At 34.5% G+C, this 22,214-nt stretch overlaps 1 protein-coding gene across 1 annotated transcript in view; it reads left to right on the top strand.

Moving 5' to 3' along the window:
- Positions 1 to 22,214, top strand: part of SPATA1 (spermatogenesis associated 1) — a 36,694-nt gene that overhangs the window by 1,944 nt on the left and 12,536 nt on the right. The window contains exons 2-7 of the mRNA XM_047082337.1: positions 2,334 to 2,440; positions 4,111 to 4,228; positions 7,055 to 7,108; positions 7,203 to 7,431; positions 17,165 to 17,276; positions 17,938 to 17,998. Coding sequence (XP_046938293.1) covers positions 2,334 to 2,440; positions 4,111 to 4,228; positions 7,055 to 7,108; positions 7,203 to 7,431; positions 17,165 to 17,276; positions 17,938 to 17,998 — 681 coding nt within the window. The remainder of the gene's footprint in view (positions 1 to 2,333; positions 2,441 to 4,110; positions 4,229 to 7,054; positions 7,109 to 7,202; positions 7,432 to 17,164; positions 17,277 to 17,937; positions 17,999 to 22,214) is intronic.

Raw genomic sequence — 22,214 nt, 5'->3', positions numbered from 1 at the left:
AGCAAGGATCTTTTTCTTACTCACTGCATATCTCTAATGCCTAGACCAGTGCTGGCACATGGTAGACATTCAGTAAATATTTGTTGAGGGAATAAATAAACACAAATCCACTATAAATTATTTTATATTACAAAATGTTTCAAAGTCCAAGAAATGTTTTAACTATATTTTCTCTGTATTGCCTACCCATTCAGTTATGGAATTAAATCTATACAGGCACTTTGATTTATAGTTCATGAATTATAGAAATATTGACAGAATTTACTTTGTTTATAAAAACAAAGTAAAAATGTTTAGTTCAATAAATATTTTTTCTCCTGTAAAATATTAATGCATTTATATAAAGGATAAGGTCATATTTACTAAAGGCTTCTGAAAGTTTTACAAATATTTAATCATGTAGCTATTAAATATTATAGTATTAATTGTATAGTGTAGGGGTGCCCAGTTAGCTCAGTCGTTAAGTGTCCGGCTCTTGATTCTGGTTCTGGTTATGATTTCACAGTTCGTGAATTCAAGCCCAACACTTGGGATTCTCTCCCTCCCTCTTTCTCTGTTCCTACACTGCTTGCGCTCTCTCTCTCTCAAAATAAATAAACTTAAAAAAAAATAGTATAGTGTAGTGTTAGCTGTGAATAGTACAGTATAGTTAGGAAATTATCTTTTAAATGCTCTGGTATTCAAAATACAGCATATGGCAAACTTCAAACTACAGCAGATCTATACACACATCAAATGTATAGAAGTAATTTACTTGGTCTATGAAAACAACTTGAGCAAAACATTCAGTTCAAGAACCAATTTTATCTCCTATAAAAATTACTAATATTAATGGTAGGTCATAATCAAATTTTTAAAGTTTTACTCAGGTATTTAATACTGTAAAGTATAATCATTTGAGTTTTAATATGCAATGAATAACAAACTTCATTAGACTAAAAGATAAGACTATATTTGCTCTAATTGTTTTGTTTCTGTTGTGGTAATCTAAATATTCATCTAAGTGGAAGGATTCTAATTGAGGTTTAACAAAACATTAATAGAAAAGAAAATGGTATTGGGGCACCTGGGTGGCTCAATCGGTTGGGTGTCTGACTTTGGCTTAGGTCATGAACTCATGGTTGATGAGTTCCAGCCCCATGTCGGGCTGTGTGCTGACAGCTTGGAGCCTGGGGCCTGCTTCAGATTCTTTGTCTCCCTCTCTCTTTGCCCTTCCCCTGCTTGTGCTCTGTTTCTCTCAAAAATAAATAAACATTAAAAATAGCTTCTTAATGTTTAAAAAAAAAAGAAAATAGTATTAATTTTTTAAAGTTTATTTTATTTGGAGAGAGAGCACGAGAAAGGGGCAGAGAGAGAGAGAGAGGGAGAGGGAGAGAATCCTAAGCACACCCTGCACTGTTAATGTGGGGCCAGATGTGGGGCTCAAACCCAGGAACCCATGAGATCATGACCTGAGTCCAAACCAAGAGTCGGACGCTTAATCCACTGTGCCACCCAGGTGCCCCCAAGAAAATGGTATTAAAAGTACAGATAAGCTAAGCTGGCAGACATGCCCTACACAAGAACAACCATTTCTTCCCCCATCACTGTCAGGAATAGGTTCTTCCTAGAATTCTGGGAAACAAAATTATTTCCCAGACCACAGTTGAGAATTGCACAGTTGCAGTTGCTGAGAACTAGCAATCATCACAACAATGTTAGGGAGACAATATGTAAAGTGTAAGGATTCCACAAGATCACTATAACAGAACTGAGTAGGTGGGGATCAAGGGAGAGGGAAAGGTTGGTAATCAGAAAACTGATCTTGGGGGCGCCTGGGTGGCGCAGTCGGTTAAGGGTCCGACTTCGGCCAGGTCACGATCTCGCGGTCTGTGAGTTCGAGCCCCGCGTCGGGCTCTGGGCTGATGGCTCAGAGCCTGGAGCCTGTTTCCGATTCTGTGTCTCCCTCTCTCTCTGCCCCTCCCCCGTTCATGCTCTGTCTCTCTCTGTCCCAAAAATAAATAAACGTTGAAAAAAAAAAAAAAAAAAGAAAACTGATCTTGGTGGTCTGCAACTCTTACTTCAAGCCACAGAAAGAACACTGTATGTCAGGGATGTTATGGTACCTTAAGACCACATCTATGACATTGTTTCTAGGGAGAAGATGTGCTGTAAGTGCCAAGTAGCCAACTTAAAATTTTGGCTCTTCATTTTCTTTTTTGTGTTTGTTCAGAAGGATACATGTATTCCATCTTTATTTCAATTATGATTATTAACTTTAAAATTCTAGAGGACATCAGTTGATTTTTTCCATTTTAAAAATATTTTAACTGATGTCTTCTCAATTTATTCAGTTGGTGGAACTTCATGTTTTCTATGTCCCTGAAGGATCATGGAACTATAAGCTAAATACCATTTCAATAGAAGTTGTTAACAAATTCATTTCAGCTGGATTTATAAGGCAAGTATTTTGTGGTCATGTTATGATGTGCCTGAAAAAGCAATCTCTTTTTTTTTTTCTGCAGAGAAAAATGGGTTGTTTTTTTTTGGTTTTTTGTTTGTTTGTTTGTTTGTTTTTTGGAAATTTAGGTTATAAGTGAAAAATTCTGGTCCATGTTATGGATCCAGTTTCTAACTTAATACTATCAACAAATAATGTTATATAACAGTTAATATGTACTGGAGGAACAGATGTCACTTAACCATAATACTGCCACCCAGAAAAGGTATAACTGGTATATTACTGTGGTTACACACAAAAAGAATATAGAGAGAAATTATCTGAAATTAGAAACCTGTTGAAAGCTGTGAATAGTGGTTAAACCAGCGTATCCACAATGACTTTTTCAAAAAGAAACAATATAAGTACATGTGTGTGTACATTTACATGTATGTGTATTTTCACATTCACAGAAGCATACATGACATTATTCCTTATCTTCCCCATCACTTCAAGCATACCAGTCTCTTTTCTGTTCTGGAACACATCAGACATGGACCTCAGGACACTTGTACTTGCTGTTCTCTTAATCTAGAATGCTCTTTCAGCCCTTATGTATCCTATCTCACTCATCTTCAGGTCTTTACTCCAATATTACTTTTTTGTTTAGATCTCTGATCACTATATTTTAAATTGTAGCTATGCTTCCTTCTCTGCTTTACTTTTCTCCATAGTACTTAGCAATGTCTTATAATTTATATGTTTTTCTTATTTTGTTAATTTTTTCTTTCCCATCATTAGATTGTAAAGTCTGTAAGGGCAGAGATTTTTGTCTCTCTTGTTGATTGCCGTATTCCCATTCCTTAGAACAATGCCTGACACATACTGGGTGCTCAGTAAATACTTGTTGGTTGAATGAATTAGTTATATAATGTTTCCCATAAGATCCTAGAATAACAAGAACTCAAAAAAATAGCATAAATGATGGCTTTAAATTTTAGATTTTGAGTGATGAAGTATCCCTAAATGAGCAAAAGTGTAGAGTCTGACAACATTTGATCATCAAAGAAATTTTTAAGCACCAGCTAATCTTGTCAAACTTCCAAAATAATTATCTGTGGGTAAATCATTCTTTAATATATGTGTAAAAAATATGTAAGTTCCATAACAAAGATTTTTAAAAAATAATACCATTTAGATGTGGATGAGAAAAATAGGCAAGCATTTTCCTTTCAGTACAGAAAGGCCTTTTTTTTTTTTCCAACGTTTTTATTTATTTTTTGGGGGACAGAGAGAGACAGAGCATGAACGGGGGAGGGGCAGAGAGAGAGGGAGACACAGAATCAGAAACAGGCTCCAGGCTCTGAGCCATCAGCCCAGAGCCCAACGGCGGGGGCTCGAACTCACGGACCGCGAGATCGTGACCTGGCTGAAGTCGGACGCTTAACCGACTGCGCCACCCAGGCGCCCCTGAGAAGGGGCTTTTATAAACAGTATTTATTTGTATAATCATTTTTTAAAATTTCCTGAAGTTTTACAAAGTGCCAGGCAATATAAAACCACAATATATTAAGTCATATATGATATATTAAATTAGTATTTATTTTTGAGATAGCTGACTAATGTTATCAAATGTGTAGTATAGCTGAAACCTATTTCATTTTACATTATAAAGCAATGTCATATTTCAGAGTATCTCCTCACCTTACTTTACAAGCCCTGAGAGAGCGTCTCGGTGAGTTCCTTGGTGAAGATGCTGTTGCAGAAAAATTTTTATTTCTGAAATGCATTGGAAATAATCTAGCTGTGGTAAGTTTTCTTATTTTTTCTTTTTGATTAAAGAAAGCATGCCTTAAGAAATTATGTTTCTTAAATGCTTATCAACTCAGCTTCTTAATATGAGATAAGTAATATCAATCATAATGAAATGACAGTATAACTAAATACATAGATCATTAAGAAAAGATGGGTTGTGGGGCACCTGTGTGGCTCAGTTGGTTGAGCAACCAACTAGGGCTAAGGTGATGATCTTAAGGTTCCTGAGTTCAGAACGAGCCCTGCGTCTGGCTCACTACTGTCAGCTCAGAGCCCTTTTTGGAACCTCTGTTCCCTCTCTCTCTACCCCTTCCCCACTCGTTCTCTCTCTCTCTCTCTCTCTCTCTCTCTCTCTCTCTCTCAAAAATAAACATTAAAAAAAAAAGATGGGTCTTATTAGCATATTATTGGACACTAAAATGATGGGGATATTTTCAGGTGTGCGTTTCCTTGGGAAGAAAAGGAAGACAAAGTTAAAATGTGATTGTATAAGTAATATGTATTTTTAAATTTAAATGATAGGTTTAAAGACATTTTAAATAAGTACTTGTGTTCTGGACAGAAATGGATCCTCATTGTTTGGGCTACAGCTAGCTTCATTTGGTGTGAAATGATAGGACTCCAGCATATGTACATATATTTTGGAGGGTTTCAGCTATTATCTGTTGAACAATCCTATTTGTAGTTTCTGTGATTTAATGGCAGGCTTTTCTCAGTTTCTCCAGCTGAAATTCTTAATTCTTAAGCCATTGGATCTCAAAAGTTTCTGGTTTCTCATATCAACATGAGGTTTCTTTCTTTAATCAAGACTTTCCATGTTTAAACAAAAGTCAGTATATTCCTATTCCACTCTGGTTAACATATTATGTCACTATTATGTATTTATGTGATTATTTATTTAACATCTGACTCTGCCATTAGACTATAGCTTCCTGTGAGCAGGGACTTTATTTTATTCATTATTGTATTTATACAGTGCCTAGCAAGGTGTTTAGCTCTTAAAGACATCTAAATGTTTATTGGACAAATAATGAATGATAATGGAAAAAAAATAAACATTTCCCTCCAAAGTAGTACTATTAAGGAATTTTCTATGTGGAATTCTCAGGATCAGCAGCTAGATTTGAAGTTTTTGTCACTTGAGTTCTATTCAGTATGGTAGATTCTTAATTTACTCATTAAGTTTTTCTCAAAGAAGAATAAGAACAGTTCTCATAACTTTTTATTCTTTTTCATGATATCTAAAATTACACAATATCAATCACAGAATCCTAGGTTGGAAGGTAATTTAAGTGAACTTCCAAAATTCTTCTAATATTTTACTGTTTTCAACAAATATTTATTGATGTTTTTCTACAAACAAAATGAGAAAAAAGAATTGGATATGGATCCTTCCCTTAAAGAGTATTCAGTGTAGTGGTGGAGAGAAATTAAATTAGCATATTTTGTATATTCAGAAGAAAAAGGGATTACTTCCAGCAGGAGAAGAGGGGAGATGGAGAACTTTGACAAAGAAGAGATATATTCAGTTTGGAGTTTGTAAGATAAATACTTGATCTTGCAAAGATGTTGGGTGGGGAAAGCTTTCTGAGAAGAGAAAATAGAATGAGCAGCAAAGTGGAAAAAGCAGGCAGCTAAGAAAGAGTGGAGTTTTTCTTTTTTTTAATTGGAACATGGTGTGAAAAGAAATAGTAGAGAGCAAGTTGTAAAGTCATTTGTTGAAGTTCTTGAATGCCAGATTAATGAGTTTTGTTTGTTTCTGAAGCATTGGAGTTTTTGATCAAAAGGTGACATGATGAGAGCCTTAAGAGACTAGAGGCAGGGTTTATAACTAGGAGATTTGCCGTGGTTAGGCCAGAGATGTGGAGGGCCTAAAGAATAAGCTGCTTCTTAGATTTCATCTACTGCTATTTTTCTCCTTGATTTTCCATTTTAACCACAAAAATCTTTGTGTGGTCCTCAAATATAGCAAACTCTGTTCTGATTTATTACTTCCCCTTGATTTTCAAATAGCTTGCTTCATCTTTTCATAATTCAAGTCTCAAGCTCAAGTATTATCTTTTCCAAAGGGCCTTCTCTGACCACCTACTTTTTAGATATTCTTACTCTTAAATTACTCTGTATTCCATCACTCTTTTGTTTTCATAAATCACATATCACTGTTCTAAATCATGTTTCTTTAACATCTGTTCTCGTAAGTAGAATAGAAGCTACATGAAAGCAAGAACTCTGCGTTGTTTACTGTTGTATCTCCTACCATAGAGAATACTGCCTGACCCATAGTATGCCCTCAATATTTGTTGAATGAATGAATGGATGGATGGATGAATAACAGATGAACTCCATGGGTTATATATTTAGGAAATAAAGTATACAGCTTTGGACTCTGAAGCCAGATTTCCTGGTTTTGAGTCCCAACTTGGAAACTTCCTGGTTATAACATCATGGACAAGTTATTTAACTTCTCTTTGCCTCACTCTTGTTGTCTGTGAACTAAAACATGTGCCCATCACATGAAACTGTAGAGATTAACTGAGCTATTACATGTAGGGCACTTAGAATAGTGCTTAGCATATAGTGAGTCCATGCAAGTGATAGCCATAGTCATTATGACTAAATGACATGGAATTTCTTTTATGTTTTGTACAGTGAATAGAAATAGGATTATATTCTACATTTTCTAGACTCTAACCTCAGTTATCAGCTTTTAAGTTTGATTTGTATGTCACAGATATGTGCCTTCTGCAAAAAAAAAAGTGGACTAAAAATAATTGAAAACATACAAAAGCTTAATTTTTTTCCTCATTTATTTGTTTCTAGGTGAAGGCAAAGCAAGAATCAGAACTGAAACTCAAGTCATTTGTTCCTCCATATGTATGTAATGTGACATTTTAAACTTATGCTAATTTTTTAACTTAACTGTTTTTTAAATTACAAGCTAATTTTTTTAATTTCCTATGTGTTTTAGGCTCTTCAGCCAGAATTGTATTTGCTTCCTATAATGGATCACTTAGGAAATATTTATTCAGCATCAACAGTTTCTTTAGATGAGCGGCAGACTAATACCGGTGTTGCTGAGGCTGATGGAATAATCCACAGACCAGTTAGTGTAACTTTGGTGAAGGAAGAACCTGGAACAGATCCCAGTTTTTTAGTAAACACTTTGAAAGAGCTTCTTAACAAGAATCGAGAAGAAGGTGATTTCAACTGGAATGGGAAAAACAAAGAGGTTATTATAGTACATTTTAGTAGTCAGGTCGGTGAGCAAATTCTGGGCAAATCTAGCCTTACAAATGTGGCAGTATAAAAGGAAAGCTACAAGTCCATTGGGGGATTTTTAAAAATAGTTTCACCAAGTGAGAGAAAAAAACGCAATTTAAGTACTATGTTAAAAATCAAGTCAAAATACTTATAGCACATAAATAAACTCCATTACCTTCTTTTATAATAGTTTCAGATAGTTAAGGCTGAAGGAGAAAGGAAGTGATTACTGCATAGAACCCTGGTATTATTACTATAAGTGAGAAGGATCTTAGCCACGAAAATAGTATCAAACAGAAGCAAAACAATTTTAATGCTGGGCGACATTTGTATTTCAAAGAATTGTAAATTTTTATCTGATTACTTTCATCAATTTACTGATAATTCAGTTCTTAAAAAGTGGTAGATAATTAAACAAATATATAAAGGTGGAACTATTGTCTAAGAACCTATTGAAAAAAATAATGCCTATGGGAAATAAACTGTGATGGAAAAGCATATATATTAAATATTTATAACTGATATGACCCCCACCCCCCAGTTAATGGCAGCATCCGTTACAGCTGCAAAATACAGATGTTCTTAACCACTAACATTTTTCTCCATCTTCAATTATAACCATTCTTATATTCTAAGTTTATGCTATATCCAATGATAACTCAAACTTAACTCCTTCTTTAATCATAGGTCCACTTAGTATTTACTTTTCTGATGTGTTTTACTATTTCTGATGAGAAATGTGGATGAGATCCACCTACTTTATTATTTGATGTCAGCAAGATGCTCAGTGAGAATCTTTACTTCCTTCTTGATCGAGTCTTCTCTCTACTACAGTGTTAAATATTGCTTTCCAGTCATAATATCACTTAAAAGGTTAAAGGGAAAAAATACCTGGGAAAAAAGTTCAGAGTGGAATCCCAGTATTCCTGAAAGTACAAGGTCAAGTGATTGATGAAGTAGGCGATTGCCCCACATAAAGCTGTGAGTAGTGTCATATTTCATATCCTGGGCTACTGGCCAGATTCTTGAATTATGATATTTGCACAAAACCCAAAACAATCTTTGGTGAGAATATTTAACCTTTGAATTTTGTGAAAGTGTAGTTTTTAAATGGTATTAATATCTTGGTGCTTCACTTCAAAAAGTTTAATTATACTTTATAAGAGGCCAGCATATGCTCATTTTAAAAAGTTCTAGATATAACAGTAACTATAAAGAAGATAACAATAATTTCACCATCCAGAGATGGCTTCTGTTGGTGTTCTGGCATATATTCTTTCAGTTATTTTTTTTTCAGTTCTTGTATATAATAAATATTTTTTGGCTTTTAAAAATGAGGGCACATATGAACCCTTAAAGCCTCTTCTTGTATTTTAGAATATGTCATAAACATTTCATATCAATAAATATAGATCTACATCATTATAGAATTCCTTGTGGTATAATTGATGTATCCAACCCTGTGTTAGTGTTTTTGCTATTATGAATACTGCTGCGAGCAACATTTTTTTAAGTACTTCGTGCATTTGTCCTGTTATTTTTTAGAAGTTTAATGGCTGTTTCTAAGGCTGTATTTTTTGTTGTTCTTTTTCTTACAAGCACTTTCCAACCTTGTGTGTCTTTCTCTGTCACATCTTATTTCTTCCCCAATAACCTATGACTTTGATTTTTTGAGATAATTGTTTTCTTGCTTTTATTTATAGTTTTACCAACTGAATATGTATTTATTTTTTTAAAAAATTGTCTTCATTTACTCATTTTTGAGAGACAGAGACAGAGTGTGAGTGGAGGAGGGGCAGAGAGAGAGGGAGATACAGATCTGAAGCAGGCTCCAGGCTCTGAGCTTTCAACACAGAGTCCAACATGGGGCTCGAACTCACAGACTGAAAGATTATGAGCTGAGCCGAAATAGGACTCTTAACCAACTGAGACACCCAGGCGCCCCTAAATATGTATTTCTTAACAACAGTTTAGTTTTGAATGTTTTTAATTTAATTTAGATGGACTCATATTGAAAGTATTTTATTTTTGACTTGTTTCTTTTGCTCAACATTATAAGATTCAGTCATGTTTCACATATAATACTATTTTTTTCATTGTTGTGTAATATTCCATTATAAGACTATACCATAATTTATTTGTTCTGATGATAGACATTTGGTTTATTGCCAGTTTAGGGATATTACAAATGTGTACATTCTTCTACATGACTCTTAAATGTATAGGTCCATGAGGATCTCAGAGAATGTAACTAGCGTTGGCATTGTTTGCACATATTCAGCTTTACAAATAATGCCCATGTGTTTTCCAGAGTGGTTGTACCCATTGGCAATGTCTGAAAGTTCCTATTGAACCATAACTTGTCATCCTATCAGATATTTTCGGTCTCCTGTTTCTCTGCTTTAAGTTGTAGATAATTTCTGCAGATTTTTCTTCCAAATCTATTTTACTGATTCTCTCTTTAGTTGTATCTTATCTGCTATTAAATCCTTACACTGAATTTTTAATTCCAAATATTTTACTTTTCTTTTCTAATGGTTCTCTTTGGTTGAACATGTTTTCATATGTTTATGGCCATTTGGATTTGCCCATTTTCTTTCTTTTAAATGTAGCTCCATTTTATATACATATATGTTTTTTCCACCATATGTGTGCGTGCATGTGTGTGTGTGTGTGTGTGTGTGTGTGTGTGTGTGTGTGTTTGTATGTTTGTATATAATTCATTGTAGATTTTAGTTTGTGGCTTCTTTTTATTCTCTTTATGATTCTTTTGATGAAAGGAATTCTTAAATTTTGTCAACATGCTCTAAAATTACAAAGAAATGTGTTGACATCAACTCTTCATCAGTTTTGCTTTATATATTTGAAGCTGTTATTAGATGAGTGACATTTAGGATTATTATGTCTTCTTGATAAACGGACCCCAATGTAATTATACAATGTTTCTCTTTATTTCTGGTAATAGTTTTTATTTTAAAGGTTAATTGCTCTAATATTAATATAATTATTCTAGCTTTTATTTTTTAAGTTTATTTATTTTGAGAGAGAAAAGGCATGTGCATGTGATCGAGGGAGGGGCAGAGAGAGAGGGAAAAAGAGAATCCCAAGCAGACTCTGTACTGATGGGGTGATCCCATGAACTGTGAAATCATGACCTGAGCCAAGATCAAGAGTCAGAGGCTTGACTAAGCCACCCAGGCACCCCTCTAGCTTTTTTTTGATTGCTGTTTGCATGGTATATCTTTCTCCATTGTTTTATCTGTTACTGAATATCCAAAGTGGGTTTCTTATAGACAGCATGTATTTAGATCTTACTTTTTAGTCCAATTTGGCAATCTATATCTTTTACTAGGGGTATTTAGACCATTTACATTCATTGTAATTATTATTGATGTGGTTTGTCTTAAATCTACCATCTTGCTATTTATTTTCTATTTGTCTCATTTCTTCCATCTTCTGTTTTTCCATTTTCTTGCCTCTTTCTTGATTGAGAAGTTTTTTGTGATTCAATTTTATCTCCACTATTGTCTCATTAGTTATTTCTCATTTTAGAAAACTTTTAGGTGCATCTGGGTGGCTCAGTTTAACTGTCTGACTTAAGCTCAGATCATGATCTCGTGGTTCATGGGTTCAAGCCCCGTGTTGGGCTTTGTGCTGACAGCTCAGGGCCTGGAGCCTGCTTTGGATTCTGTGTGTGTGTCTCTCTCTCTGTCCCTCCCCAGCTCATGCTCTGTCTGTCTCTCTCTCAAAAATAAACATTAAAAAAATTTTTTTTTAAAAAAGAAAACTTTTAGTGGTTGCTATAAGGTAGAGGTCATCAAACATCTATATTTATACTTATTTTTTTAAGATTTAAACTTTTTAATCTCTATTAATAATATATTAATATTATAATATCAATATGGAGCTCAAACTCAAAACCCCAAGATCAAGAGTTTCATGCTCCACTGATTAAGCCAACCAGGCACCCCTATTTTATTTATTTTAATCCATGCCTTATGGATTGTTTTTTATAAACTTTTATTGGAACACAGCCATACCGTTGTTTACATATTTTCAGTGACTGTTTTTGTACTACAATGACAGATTTGAGGAGATGTGACAAAGACTCAGTGGTCCATAAGCCTGAAAAATTTATTATATGGCCTTTTAAGGAAAAGTTTACTACTCTTGCTCTAAACTATATACAGGGCGCCTTTAAATTTGAAGTTTACTTTCAAATTGTATACAACTTCATGTATAATTTAAGAACCTTACAGCAGTATTACTTCTGTTTTCTCCCCCAATTCCTTTGTGCCGTTGTCATATATTTTACTTCTGTATATAACTCCACAATACATTTTTACCATTTTTATTTTACACTGTTATCTTTTAAAGAATTTTAAAGTAAGGGAAAAATGAATTTTTATATTTAGGAGAGAGTTTCTTCCCCCTCCCCCAACCCAGTGGCAGTAAACCAATGCTTTGTATCAGTGCATGATCCTGGGGCCAAGATAATCCTTACAGCTTTTGCTTCTACCCTTCCTTCAGGCTTTGCCTGGGACTGGTGATGAGGTTTTCCACTCCTTCCTCAGTGGTAAGACTTCTCAAAGCTAATATTGTTGAAAGGGGAGTCACTTACTCTTCCTCCAAAGCAGATGGCTTTTGTCTCTGTTCCTCCTTGAGAACCAATACATTTTTGCCTGGGTCCTGAGATGGAAGAGTTTCCAGTTCCTCCCCAATTGGCTTAAGGCTTTTGCTTTGTGTGAAAGAAGAGTGTTGAGAAGGATGGAATGTCATACTTTTTTGCCACTGATGGCTCTCCTGCCAGGTCTCCTGCCCTGCCCCTAGTCTTTCATGTGAGCATATGATACACGCACCTGGAAGGGAATTTGCTATTAAGTATTGACTTCCCTTTGTGTCTGAAGATCCCAGAGATTCCAAACTATCCTCGTAGCCCACACTGGCCTTTAGAATTCCTTAAAATTTTAGCTGTTTTCTTATTTCTTTTAATAGCAGTTACCACTTCCTCCTGTGCTCTGCCAAAGATGAAACCATTTTCTCCTAGGAGGGAATTGGAATTCAATTCCCTGCAACCATAATTCTCTGATGAATTCAAGAAAAGTTATTATTTTATTGATTATTTACCTTTTCTTCTTGTTCCAGTGGGAGCATTGTTTCATCTTTCTATAATCCTGAGCACAAATGGAACTGCAGTTCTTACATTTTAATATAGTCAAGTTTATTGATATTTTCATCTATGGATAGTGTTATTTATGTCTTTTTTTTTAATCCCTTTTCTACCCTGAGGTCATGTATTGTCTTTCAAACATGTTTTGGTTTGCTTTTCCAATTCAGTTTATTAATCTACCTGGAACAAATTTTTATGTGTGATGTGAATAAAGTTCCTTAATTTTTTTCCCATATGTACACTTCCATTTGTTGATGGTAGTTGTATAGTTTCTTTAAAATACCAAATTACTCTTTAGTGGTGCATGAGAATGCAAAATATCTGAACTCTAACATTACGTTATCAAATATAGACAGTTACAATGCTCATAGTGGGGCACCTGGGTGGCTCAATCTGTTAAGCACCCAACTTTGGCTCAGGTCATGATCTCACAGCTCGTGAGTTCAAGCCCCGCGTCAGGCTCTGTACTGACAGCTCAGAGCCTGGAGCCAGCTTCAGATTCTGGGTTTCCCTCTCTCTCTGTCTCTCTCTGTCTCTCTCTCTTTCCCAAAAATAAACATTAAAAAAAGTTTTTTAAAATAATGTGCATAGTATGTTTTACAAGTCCTTTAATGAAGGAGGAAAGAGTAATGCTTTACTCATTTTCATATTGAAGTGGGTATTTCTTTCCATTAGTTGTCTTCTGTTCTTTCCCATGGGTCTGTGCTACACACCTCTACATTTTTGACATACCTCAACTTTAACATATTTAATACTTGACTCCACTGTTGCCCCCAAACTAGTGTACTTTCTTGACTTCTTTGGTTTCATCACTCTTCCAGTTGTTTAAGCTTTGAAATAATCCTTACTGTAGACTAATATATATATATATATATACACACACACACACATATATAAAGGAACCTTAAAAACCGTATTGTAGCCCCCTTGCTTATAATCTGCTTTCCAGTCTATTCTGCAGAGTGCAGTCAGCATCATTCTTGTTGTTACAAGCTGGATTATTTATCTCTCTGCTTAAAAACCTTTGGAAGACTCGTTGGTTACTACTAAAGGCCCAAGTTCTTTAAGATGGCATTGAGAACCCTTTATATTCAGACTTCAAACCCAGGGTTGCAAATGTTTGGCCATGCAGATTGTTCACTGCCTAATTCCAGAGGGCTTCCTTCACATAGATCATGATATGAATGGGGCTTTCAGGATTTGCTTAATGTGGTAATTGGTTCAGTAACTTTTAGCTATTATTAGTAGTAATACTATTCTTCTTATTATTATTATAATTATTATAGTTTATGGATAAAGGGGAGGAAGAAGTACCATGAAGTACAACTGAAGAAGTAGGTAGAAACTTGAACTGCAAGAGTCTTGGTTCCAAAACTAAGGAATGTTTAAGCAATGGGAAGCCATATTAACTTTGTTTGTTTCAAGTTTTTATTTAAATTCTAGTTAATTAATATATAGTGTAATTATTAGTTTCAGGAGTAGAATTTAGTGATTCATCACTTACATATAACATCCAGTGCTCATCACAACAAGTGCCTTCCTTAATGGCCATCACCCTTTTAGCCCATTTCCCACCCAACACCCCTCCAGTAACCCTCAGTTTGTTCTCCATAGTTAAGAGTTTTATGGTTTGCCTCTCTCTTTTTCCCCCCGTGTTTATCTGTTTCATTTTTTAAATTCCACATATGAGTGAGATCATACAGTATTTGTCTTTCTCTGACTTATTTCTCTTAGCATAATACACTCCAGCTCCAACCACATCATCACAAATAGCAAAATTTCATTCTTTTTTATGGCTGAGTAATATTTCATTGTATATATATACCACAACATCTTTCTCTATTCATCAGTTGATGGACATTTGGGCTCTTTCCATAATTTGGCTATTGTTGATAATTCAGCAGTAAACATTGAGGTGCATGTGTCCTTTGGGTAAATACCTAGTGGTGCAATTGCTGGATCATAGGGCAGTTCTATTTTTAACTTTTTGAGGAACCTCTATACCACCTTCCAGAGTGGCTGCACCAATTTGCATTCCCATCAACAGGGTCAGAGTATTCCCCTTTTTCTGCATCCTCGAAAACATCTGTTGTTTCTGTGTTGTTAATTTTAGGCATTCTGACAAGTGTGAGGTGATGTCTCACTGTAGTTTTGATTTGTATTTCCCTGATAATGAGCGATGTTGAACATCTTTTCATGTGTCTGTTACCCATCTGTCTTCTTTGGAAAAATGTCTGTCCATGTCTTCTGCCCATTTCTTAACTGGATTATTTGTTTTTTGAGTGTTGAATTTGATAAGTTCTTTACAGACTTTGGATACTAACCCTTCATCAGATATGTCATCTGCAGGGGCACCTGGGTGGCTCAGTCGCGTAAGCATCTGACTTCAGGTCATGATCCTGTGGTTTGTGGGTTTGAGCCCTGCTTCACATTCTGTGTCTCCCTCTCCCTGCTCCTCCCGCACTCATGCTCGCTCTCTCTCTCTCTCAAAAATAAAGCTTAAAAACATTTTTTAATTAAAAAAAGATATGTCATTTGCAAATATCTTCTCCCATTCTGTTGGCTGCCTTTTAGTTTTGTTGATTGTTTCCTTCGCTGTGCAGAAACTTTTTATCTTCATGAAGTCCCAATAGTTCATTTTTCCCTTGCCTCCAGAGATGTATCTAGTAAGTTACTGCTGTGGCTCATGTCGGAAGAAGTTGCTACCTGTGTTCTCCTCTAGGGTTTGTTTCTCTTGTCTCACATTTAGGTCTTTCATCCAATTTGAATTGATTTTTGTGTATGGTGTAAGAAAGTGGTCCAGTTTCATTCTTTTGCATGTTACCATGTACCATGTTACATCTTTTGCATGTTCCCGACACCATTTGTTGCAGAGACTGTCTTTTCTCCAGTGGGTATTCTTTCCTGCTTTGTTTTAATAGGAGTAACATGATTGGATTTCAATTCTAGCAAAACCACTTAGGTGACACTATGGAGAATAGATTGAGGTGATAAAGATCTGAAATATGAAATGCAGTGGAACAGAAATCAGAACTTGAAGTCAAGACACTCCTAAGGATTGGGTACTGTGCTGCGTGCTTTCCATGCACCGTGCCATTTTAGAGATAAGGAAACGTAGGTTAAAAAAATAACTTAGCTGAGGTCACACCTGCTGTGACAGTGCCAAGACTTGAACTCCTGTGTGTTTGACTAAAGCCCATGCTTTATTTACAACACCATGCAAAGTCACACTGAACTTTTCACTATTGCCAAAAATGCTGCATATATTTGTACTGTGTATTTTGCAAATGCCATTTTCTTTGCTTAAATTCTTCTTGCTCTCTTCTTTGCCAGGCAAACATCTCGTAGTTCAAAACATAGTTTCACAGTTATCATATCCCTTTCTGTGAATCTATAACATTTTATGCATATATTACTGTAGCTCTCAAGACACTATTATGATTTTTTTCAAAAGTGAATAGGCCTGCTTTCTTTATTTTATTAAACTGCATAGGTATGAATGGTGCGGTGCATCATGCTCTAGACTGTTACTATGAATGAGATACATGTGCCAGATCCCTATCAAAATTACTTAGAATCTAATGAATTTTTCATTGTTTTTTCTTTCTTTGGTGGGGGGGGAGTAGTATTTTATTATTAACCTTTAAGCATCTGATACATCTGGTTTTTGTTCATTTTGCATTGAATATATCCTTTAGAAAATCCCTGTTTATTGTCTTTAAAAGACTATTTCAAATATACCAGCTGGGAAATATAGCAGCTAGACTAAAATTAAACCAGTACAGGCTTCAGGTTGCAAAATTCTGTGGCAACTCCTGTAAAATGGTTTTTCAAATATTAACATGACTCATTAATTTTTTCAAAATTAAAAAATTTGATTTATCCAAAGGAAAAATATCTGCATTAATATTGTGAGGTTCGTGGATCTTTTGTTCATACAGATCATGTAGAACATTAATGTTAACATTTTAAAGACATTGTATAGTTTTCCTATATAGGGAAATTCTGTTAAAATGAAGGGAGGTTTTATAAATAGAAATGTATGTGAAATAACAAATGACATTATATGCTCTGTATTTACACCAGCCTTTTCCAGAGAAGTTTCCTCAATACAATTTCAAAAGATGCTTTTGGCCAAAGCTTTCTAAAGACAATTAAGTTTAAGTAAAACCTAACTTACCCCCATCTTGTAGATTCACATTGCACATAAAAACAGAGAAATCCTACAAGGGGGTGTGTGATTGTTTTCCTGGTAGGGTTTCTTAATCCTTTCTTTTCCTCAAACTGAATTGACACAAAGAATTCTCCTTTCACATAAACTGTTTTATGAAATTTACTTTGTAAACTGTTGCCTTATATCATGTGTAGTAGAGTTCATGGAAACGGACACAGGACAAGATAAGAGTATGTCCATATATATACATATTTGTATAAAATTTTATTTTACTATTTTCTTAATATTATTAACTTTATTTGCCATGGATGAACATGAACATCAGCAGGGGGAAAAGCCACTCCAAAAGGAAACCAAACTGGAAAAAACCAAATTGGAAATTCTGAAGTGCCAGGATCATCAGAAGAATCAAATAGTGATTTAAGAAACAAAAAAAGGTAACTAGTATAGATGTTGATTCTACATGTCATAATCTAAACTATAATGAGATAACCAGGGTACTGTTACAAGGACTTCTAATTACAACAAATATATGAGTGAAATTAGTGATTTTCAATTAAAATTACCTTGATTCTAATCTTTAATAATGAGGAATAATTATTGTTTAAATTTATTTCTGTTATAATTCTTATGTCATCAGGGGCAGCCTACTGACAGAAAATTTTGTCTTTGCCTTTCTTAGAATTAGTTGTTCTACCTCACTTAGATTCTTGGTTATGGGGAAACTAATCAGTATGCTTGAGTTTCACATGGTATCATTTCATGGAGAATTACAGTACTTAAGGCAACAGTTTTTCATACAGTCTTTTGAAATTAATAGAAGGGATTTTATAAACAATCATTCACAAAAGAATTACAAACAAAATGTGTTTCCAAAATTTTTATTTTACTTTGCTATAGATATTATAATGTGATTTGAGTTTAGCTAGTATTCATACTAAATGTAGTTTATGAGCTTGAAATATAATGTTCTCAGGCTTTTTGAGGCTTTAATGTTACATTTGTGTTTACAGAATGTCAAATAAGATAAAATGTGAAAAGCTAATATTCATGGAATCATTTTTTAATATGACTTTCAAATCTGTCATTCCCTTTAAGTCTGTTTCTTTGGAAAAATGAAGATGATAGAGTTAATACCATTAGAACAGAGAACAATCAGGTATGATTTAAATATTTTTTGTTTAAATGGGGTATTGCAACATAATATTTATACTGAAATTGAAACAAAACTGCAGCTTAAAATGTCTAAGTTTTCTAACCTTAGAGGTGAGAGGATGGGAGATAAGCCTCAAAAAAATTCAGGAGCCTACCAATTCAGTGAAATCTTTGGGTATACTGTGGTATGGATAGGACATATTGAGGTATGTCCTAAAGTGAAAGCCAGGTTTTTATATCTTGCCCCATTTATCACTGAGAATGAGTCACTTGATGGACCTCTTTGGAATTTGGAGAGAGATTTGCCACATTTTGATGTACTGCTCCAGTCTTTTTTTTTTTTTTTTTTGAATCAAGCAATCCAAAAGACCGCCAACTTTGGGCCCAAAGGAAGTGAAGGCTCACAAGGTGATCTGAGAGACATTGCAAACAATGTTGCCACTTGTGTTTTAATGTCCAGCTGATCAAGTGCTGGAGTACTGAGTGTAGTCTGAGTCATGTCCTGTAGGCGAATCACAGCTCAGAGCTCTTGGGTTTCAGAGCAAAAGGCACACCATCTTCAGCAATAATTGTCCTATCGTAATAGGACAATTAGATATTAATAAAATATGCTAGATTTTAATAAAATCTAGATATTAATAAAATATGCTATCTTCATGCTTTAAAATTTTTGTCAGTCTAGTGGATGCTTACTGCTATTTGTGGTTTGAATTTTAATTTCCCAGGTTACCCATAAAGTTGATCATGTTTTAATATTTTTATGGACTTCAGTTTGGTAACTTTTTTTGGAAGTGCATTTTCAAGTGTTTCTTTTGGGTTGTCATATGTTTCTGATTTGTATAAGTTTTTAATATACTCTAGAGATATTTCTTTGATGCTTATTTATGTTGCAAGTATCTTCCCCTACTCTGTGCCTATAGTCTACCTTGCTGAATACCTTGCTTAGTATTTCTTATCCTTATTTTTTCCCACATTCTCTTGCTAGGTAGCTGCGTAGACTGAGAATGGTATATTGGCATCTCCTATTATTAGTGTGTTACTGTTTATCCCTGTATCTCCTGTGGTTTCTGGTTTGTTTAGATTTCTATGTGTTACTTGGCGCAAAGTTGTTCTTATGTGAATACTAATATCACTTTTGTTCTCTGAAGTATCCTTTTTTTGACTCCTTAAGTGCTCTTTTTGGTCTGAATTCTCCTTTATTGCATATCAAGATACTAACCTGTACTTTGTTTTTGCATACATTTATTTGGTATACCCTCATCTTCCTTCACACTTTTTCCCCCCAGCCTTTCTGAATTGCTTTGTTTTAGATATGTCTTTTACATATAGCCCAGATAGAGTTGGGTTTTGTTTTGTGAGAGTGTGTGAAAATATTTTTTATTTAGTAGATGAATTATGTCAACTTGTGTTATTGATAGGACTGATGTGTTTGACTTAAGATTTGTCATTTTATGTTACAGTTACTGTGAGTTACTATGTGGTTTATTTGTACTTTTCCCCTCTCCTCGTGTTTTAGGAAGGTTGTATTTTTGTTCTAGTGTTTACACTAATACATTTATGTTAGTATACTAGTGTTCTTTTCCCATTTTTTAAAATTTATGCTTCTGCTTTTCATTTGTTACCTCTAAAACTATCCACTGATCTGTCCTATTCAGGGTAATCAAAAAGATCTTTCTTCTCTAATGTATTTTAAGTTGTGTTACTTCTATTTTGTCAGAGCATATAACATTTATATGCCATACTTCTAGACTTAACCTCTCACCTTTGTTTTAGTCTCAGATCTGTAATTAAATATGTTCAACACACTGCCAGTTCTTTTACAGAAGACTTTTCAATCATCTCTTGGTTGGATTAAGTTCAATTTAGAAAAAGCACCTAGCTACAATATTCTCTTCTTCCACATTTAAAACTTTGTCTAGAGCAGAGATCAGCAAACTAGGGCCTGCAGACTATTTTGTAAGGCCTTGGACCTACAAATATTTTTTAATTTTATTTTGTTTATTTTTGAGAGAGAGAAAGCACAAGTGGGGGAGGGGCAGAGAGAGAGGGAGACACAGAATCTGAAGCAGGTTCCAGGCTCTGAGCTGTCAGCGCAGAGCCTGATGCAGGGCTCGAACCCACCAACTGTGAGATTATGACCTGTGCTGAAGTCAGATGCTTAACTGACTAAGCCACCCAGGTGCCCTGGTTTTTTACATTTTTAAGGAATTTAAGGAAAAGAATCATGACAGAGACAATATGTGGCCCACAAAGCCTAAATTATTTACTCTCTGGCCCTTTACAAAATTTGTTCATCATTGTCTAAAGTTTTGATACCTGAAGGATAGCTTGATTGGATGTCACATCCGTGGCTTACATCTTTTTTTCCCTTGAGTTTCTTTAAAATGTTGCTCTACTGATGTTGTATATGTTACTGTTAAAAAGTGTGATGCCAGGTTTTCTTTTCTTTGTAAACTAGCTTGGGTATATTTGTCTGGAAGGCCAGAGGATTCATTTAACGTGTACTAGTTTTACCGGGCTGAATCTTAGCTCAGAATTCTAGATCAGGTTTTTCTGGATACACAGTGGATCCTTGCAGTATGAAAATCCAGACATATTTCAAGAGCATTTCCTAAAATTATAATTTCAGAAAATAATTTAGGTAGCAGATCTATTGTTTCATTTTTTCTTTACCTTTTATATACGTTATTTTTTCTCTGATCTATTTCACTTTTTTTTTTATGTTTCATTTCCTTTGCATCTTTTATTTGTATTCTCCACTATCCTTACTGTATTTTTGGTCATATTTGTTGCTTCTTGGGTACTTGCTAATTTATTCATTTCTGAGACAATTTTGTTTTTTAATTTCTTTCTTCACTTTAGCCAACTTCCATTTCACATCTTCCTGTTTTTCCATTTTTATTCTGAGTTTTAAAATTCTTGATTTATTGTGTCTGTGGTATCTGCAAATGTTTATTTATATTTAATCTGTGTTGGAAGTATTGTTTAAGTTTTTCTCTGCTTCATGGCTGTCTGGTTTTAGTTCTCAATTGTGAAGGTTTTTTTAAAATGTAAATTTGTGTGGATGCTTGAATAATTTGTAGATATTGTTCATGTTTATTTGTGTTAATTTTTCTGTTTAAGTAATAACTTATTTTTATATATTTTTTATTTTTATTTTTATAGAGGAACAGGGAGCCCTGTGTTGGTGGTTTCTTTTGCTTCTTAGGTTGGGTGCTCCCTCTTCTGTTCATATAGTTAAATGCAGTTATTTATTTATTTTTAAATAAATGGGGCTTTTGGGATCTGTTTTCTTTGAATTCTTTTCTACTAACTTAATTCAGCAGAGCTGTTATCTTGGCCACTTTCTTCTTTTCTCTTACCAGCTATCCCTGAGGGAATATCTCTTCCAAAGTATTTTCCTCTCTTCAAAGCTGTCTTCCCATGATTACCACTCAGGCCCCCTACATTTTATAATCCCCTTTCATTTGGCCTCCTCATCAAAAGTGCTCTGATTTACAAGATTTTATCCTTACTCTCAGGATTTCTCCTATGCATGTGGAGCCCCCTCCTTCCAGACTAAATCATGGTTGATGTTTATTGTGTTATCTTTGTATAGTGGCCTCTAATGCTTAAGCAGTCCACATCTGCTTGGAGGTGGGCTCCTGAGCACACTCTGCTGGTCTAGGGTGTTTATTTCCCCAGTTATATGCAAATTAAAGTATATGTAAATTAACGGATTTTGTGTCCTAGTTATGCTGTAGACATAAGTTATGGGTATTATTTGCTCTCTTTTTATAGCAATTGGAAGGATATGTGGAGAGATTGTAATTTAGGTGGTTGCCATTATTCTGTAGGAGACTGAACTTATAAGTTAATAATGTAACATAACATTAAAAACCAGAAAAAGAACAGTAAAACAAAGGAGTAAGGGCTTAATGAAGATAGAAGGAGACACTAATAACTTAGAGGTAAAAAACTAGCAGAATTGAAAACAACTCAAGATCTATGAAGTGATGGTGGGAGAGACATCCACATTGGTAAGGCTCGAGGTAGTTTATCATAAAAGGGTAGAAACACAAAAGTTAAGAAAGATAAAAGTGACACAAACACAAATACAGAGCCAATAAAATATATGCTAAATTTTGAAAATGCAATAAATTTTCTTATTTTCTAAGCAGACATAAGTTATCAAAATTGGCTCAAGATAAAAAAAAATCAATAGTCATCTTAGAAAAATG

The sequence above is a fragment of the Lynx rufus genome, unplaced genomic scaffold, assembly GCF_022079265.1.
Source record: "Lynx rufus isolate CCGP_SWC_20201006 ecotype Redwood Valley unplaced genomic scaffold, mLynRuf1.p SCAF_2, whole genome shotgun sequence".
NCBI classification, from domain to species: Eukaryota; Metazoa; Chordata; class Mammalia; order Carnivora; family Felidae; genus Lynx; species Lynx rufus.
The sequence above is the reverse complement of the archived record's forward strand: the minus strand, read 5'-3'. Positions and strand labels throughout refer to the sequence as shown.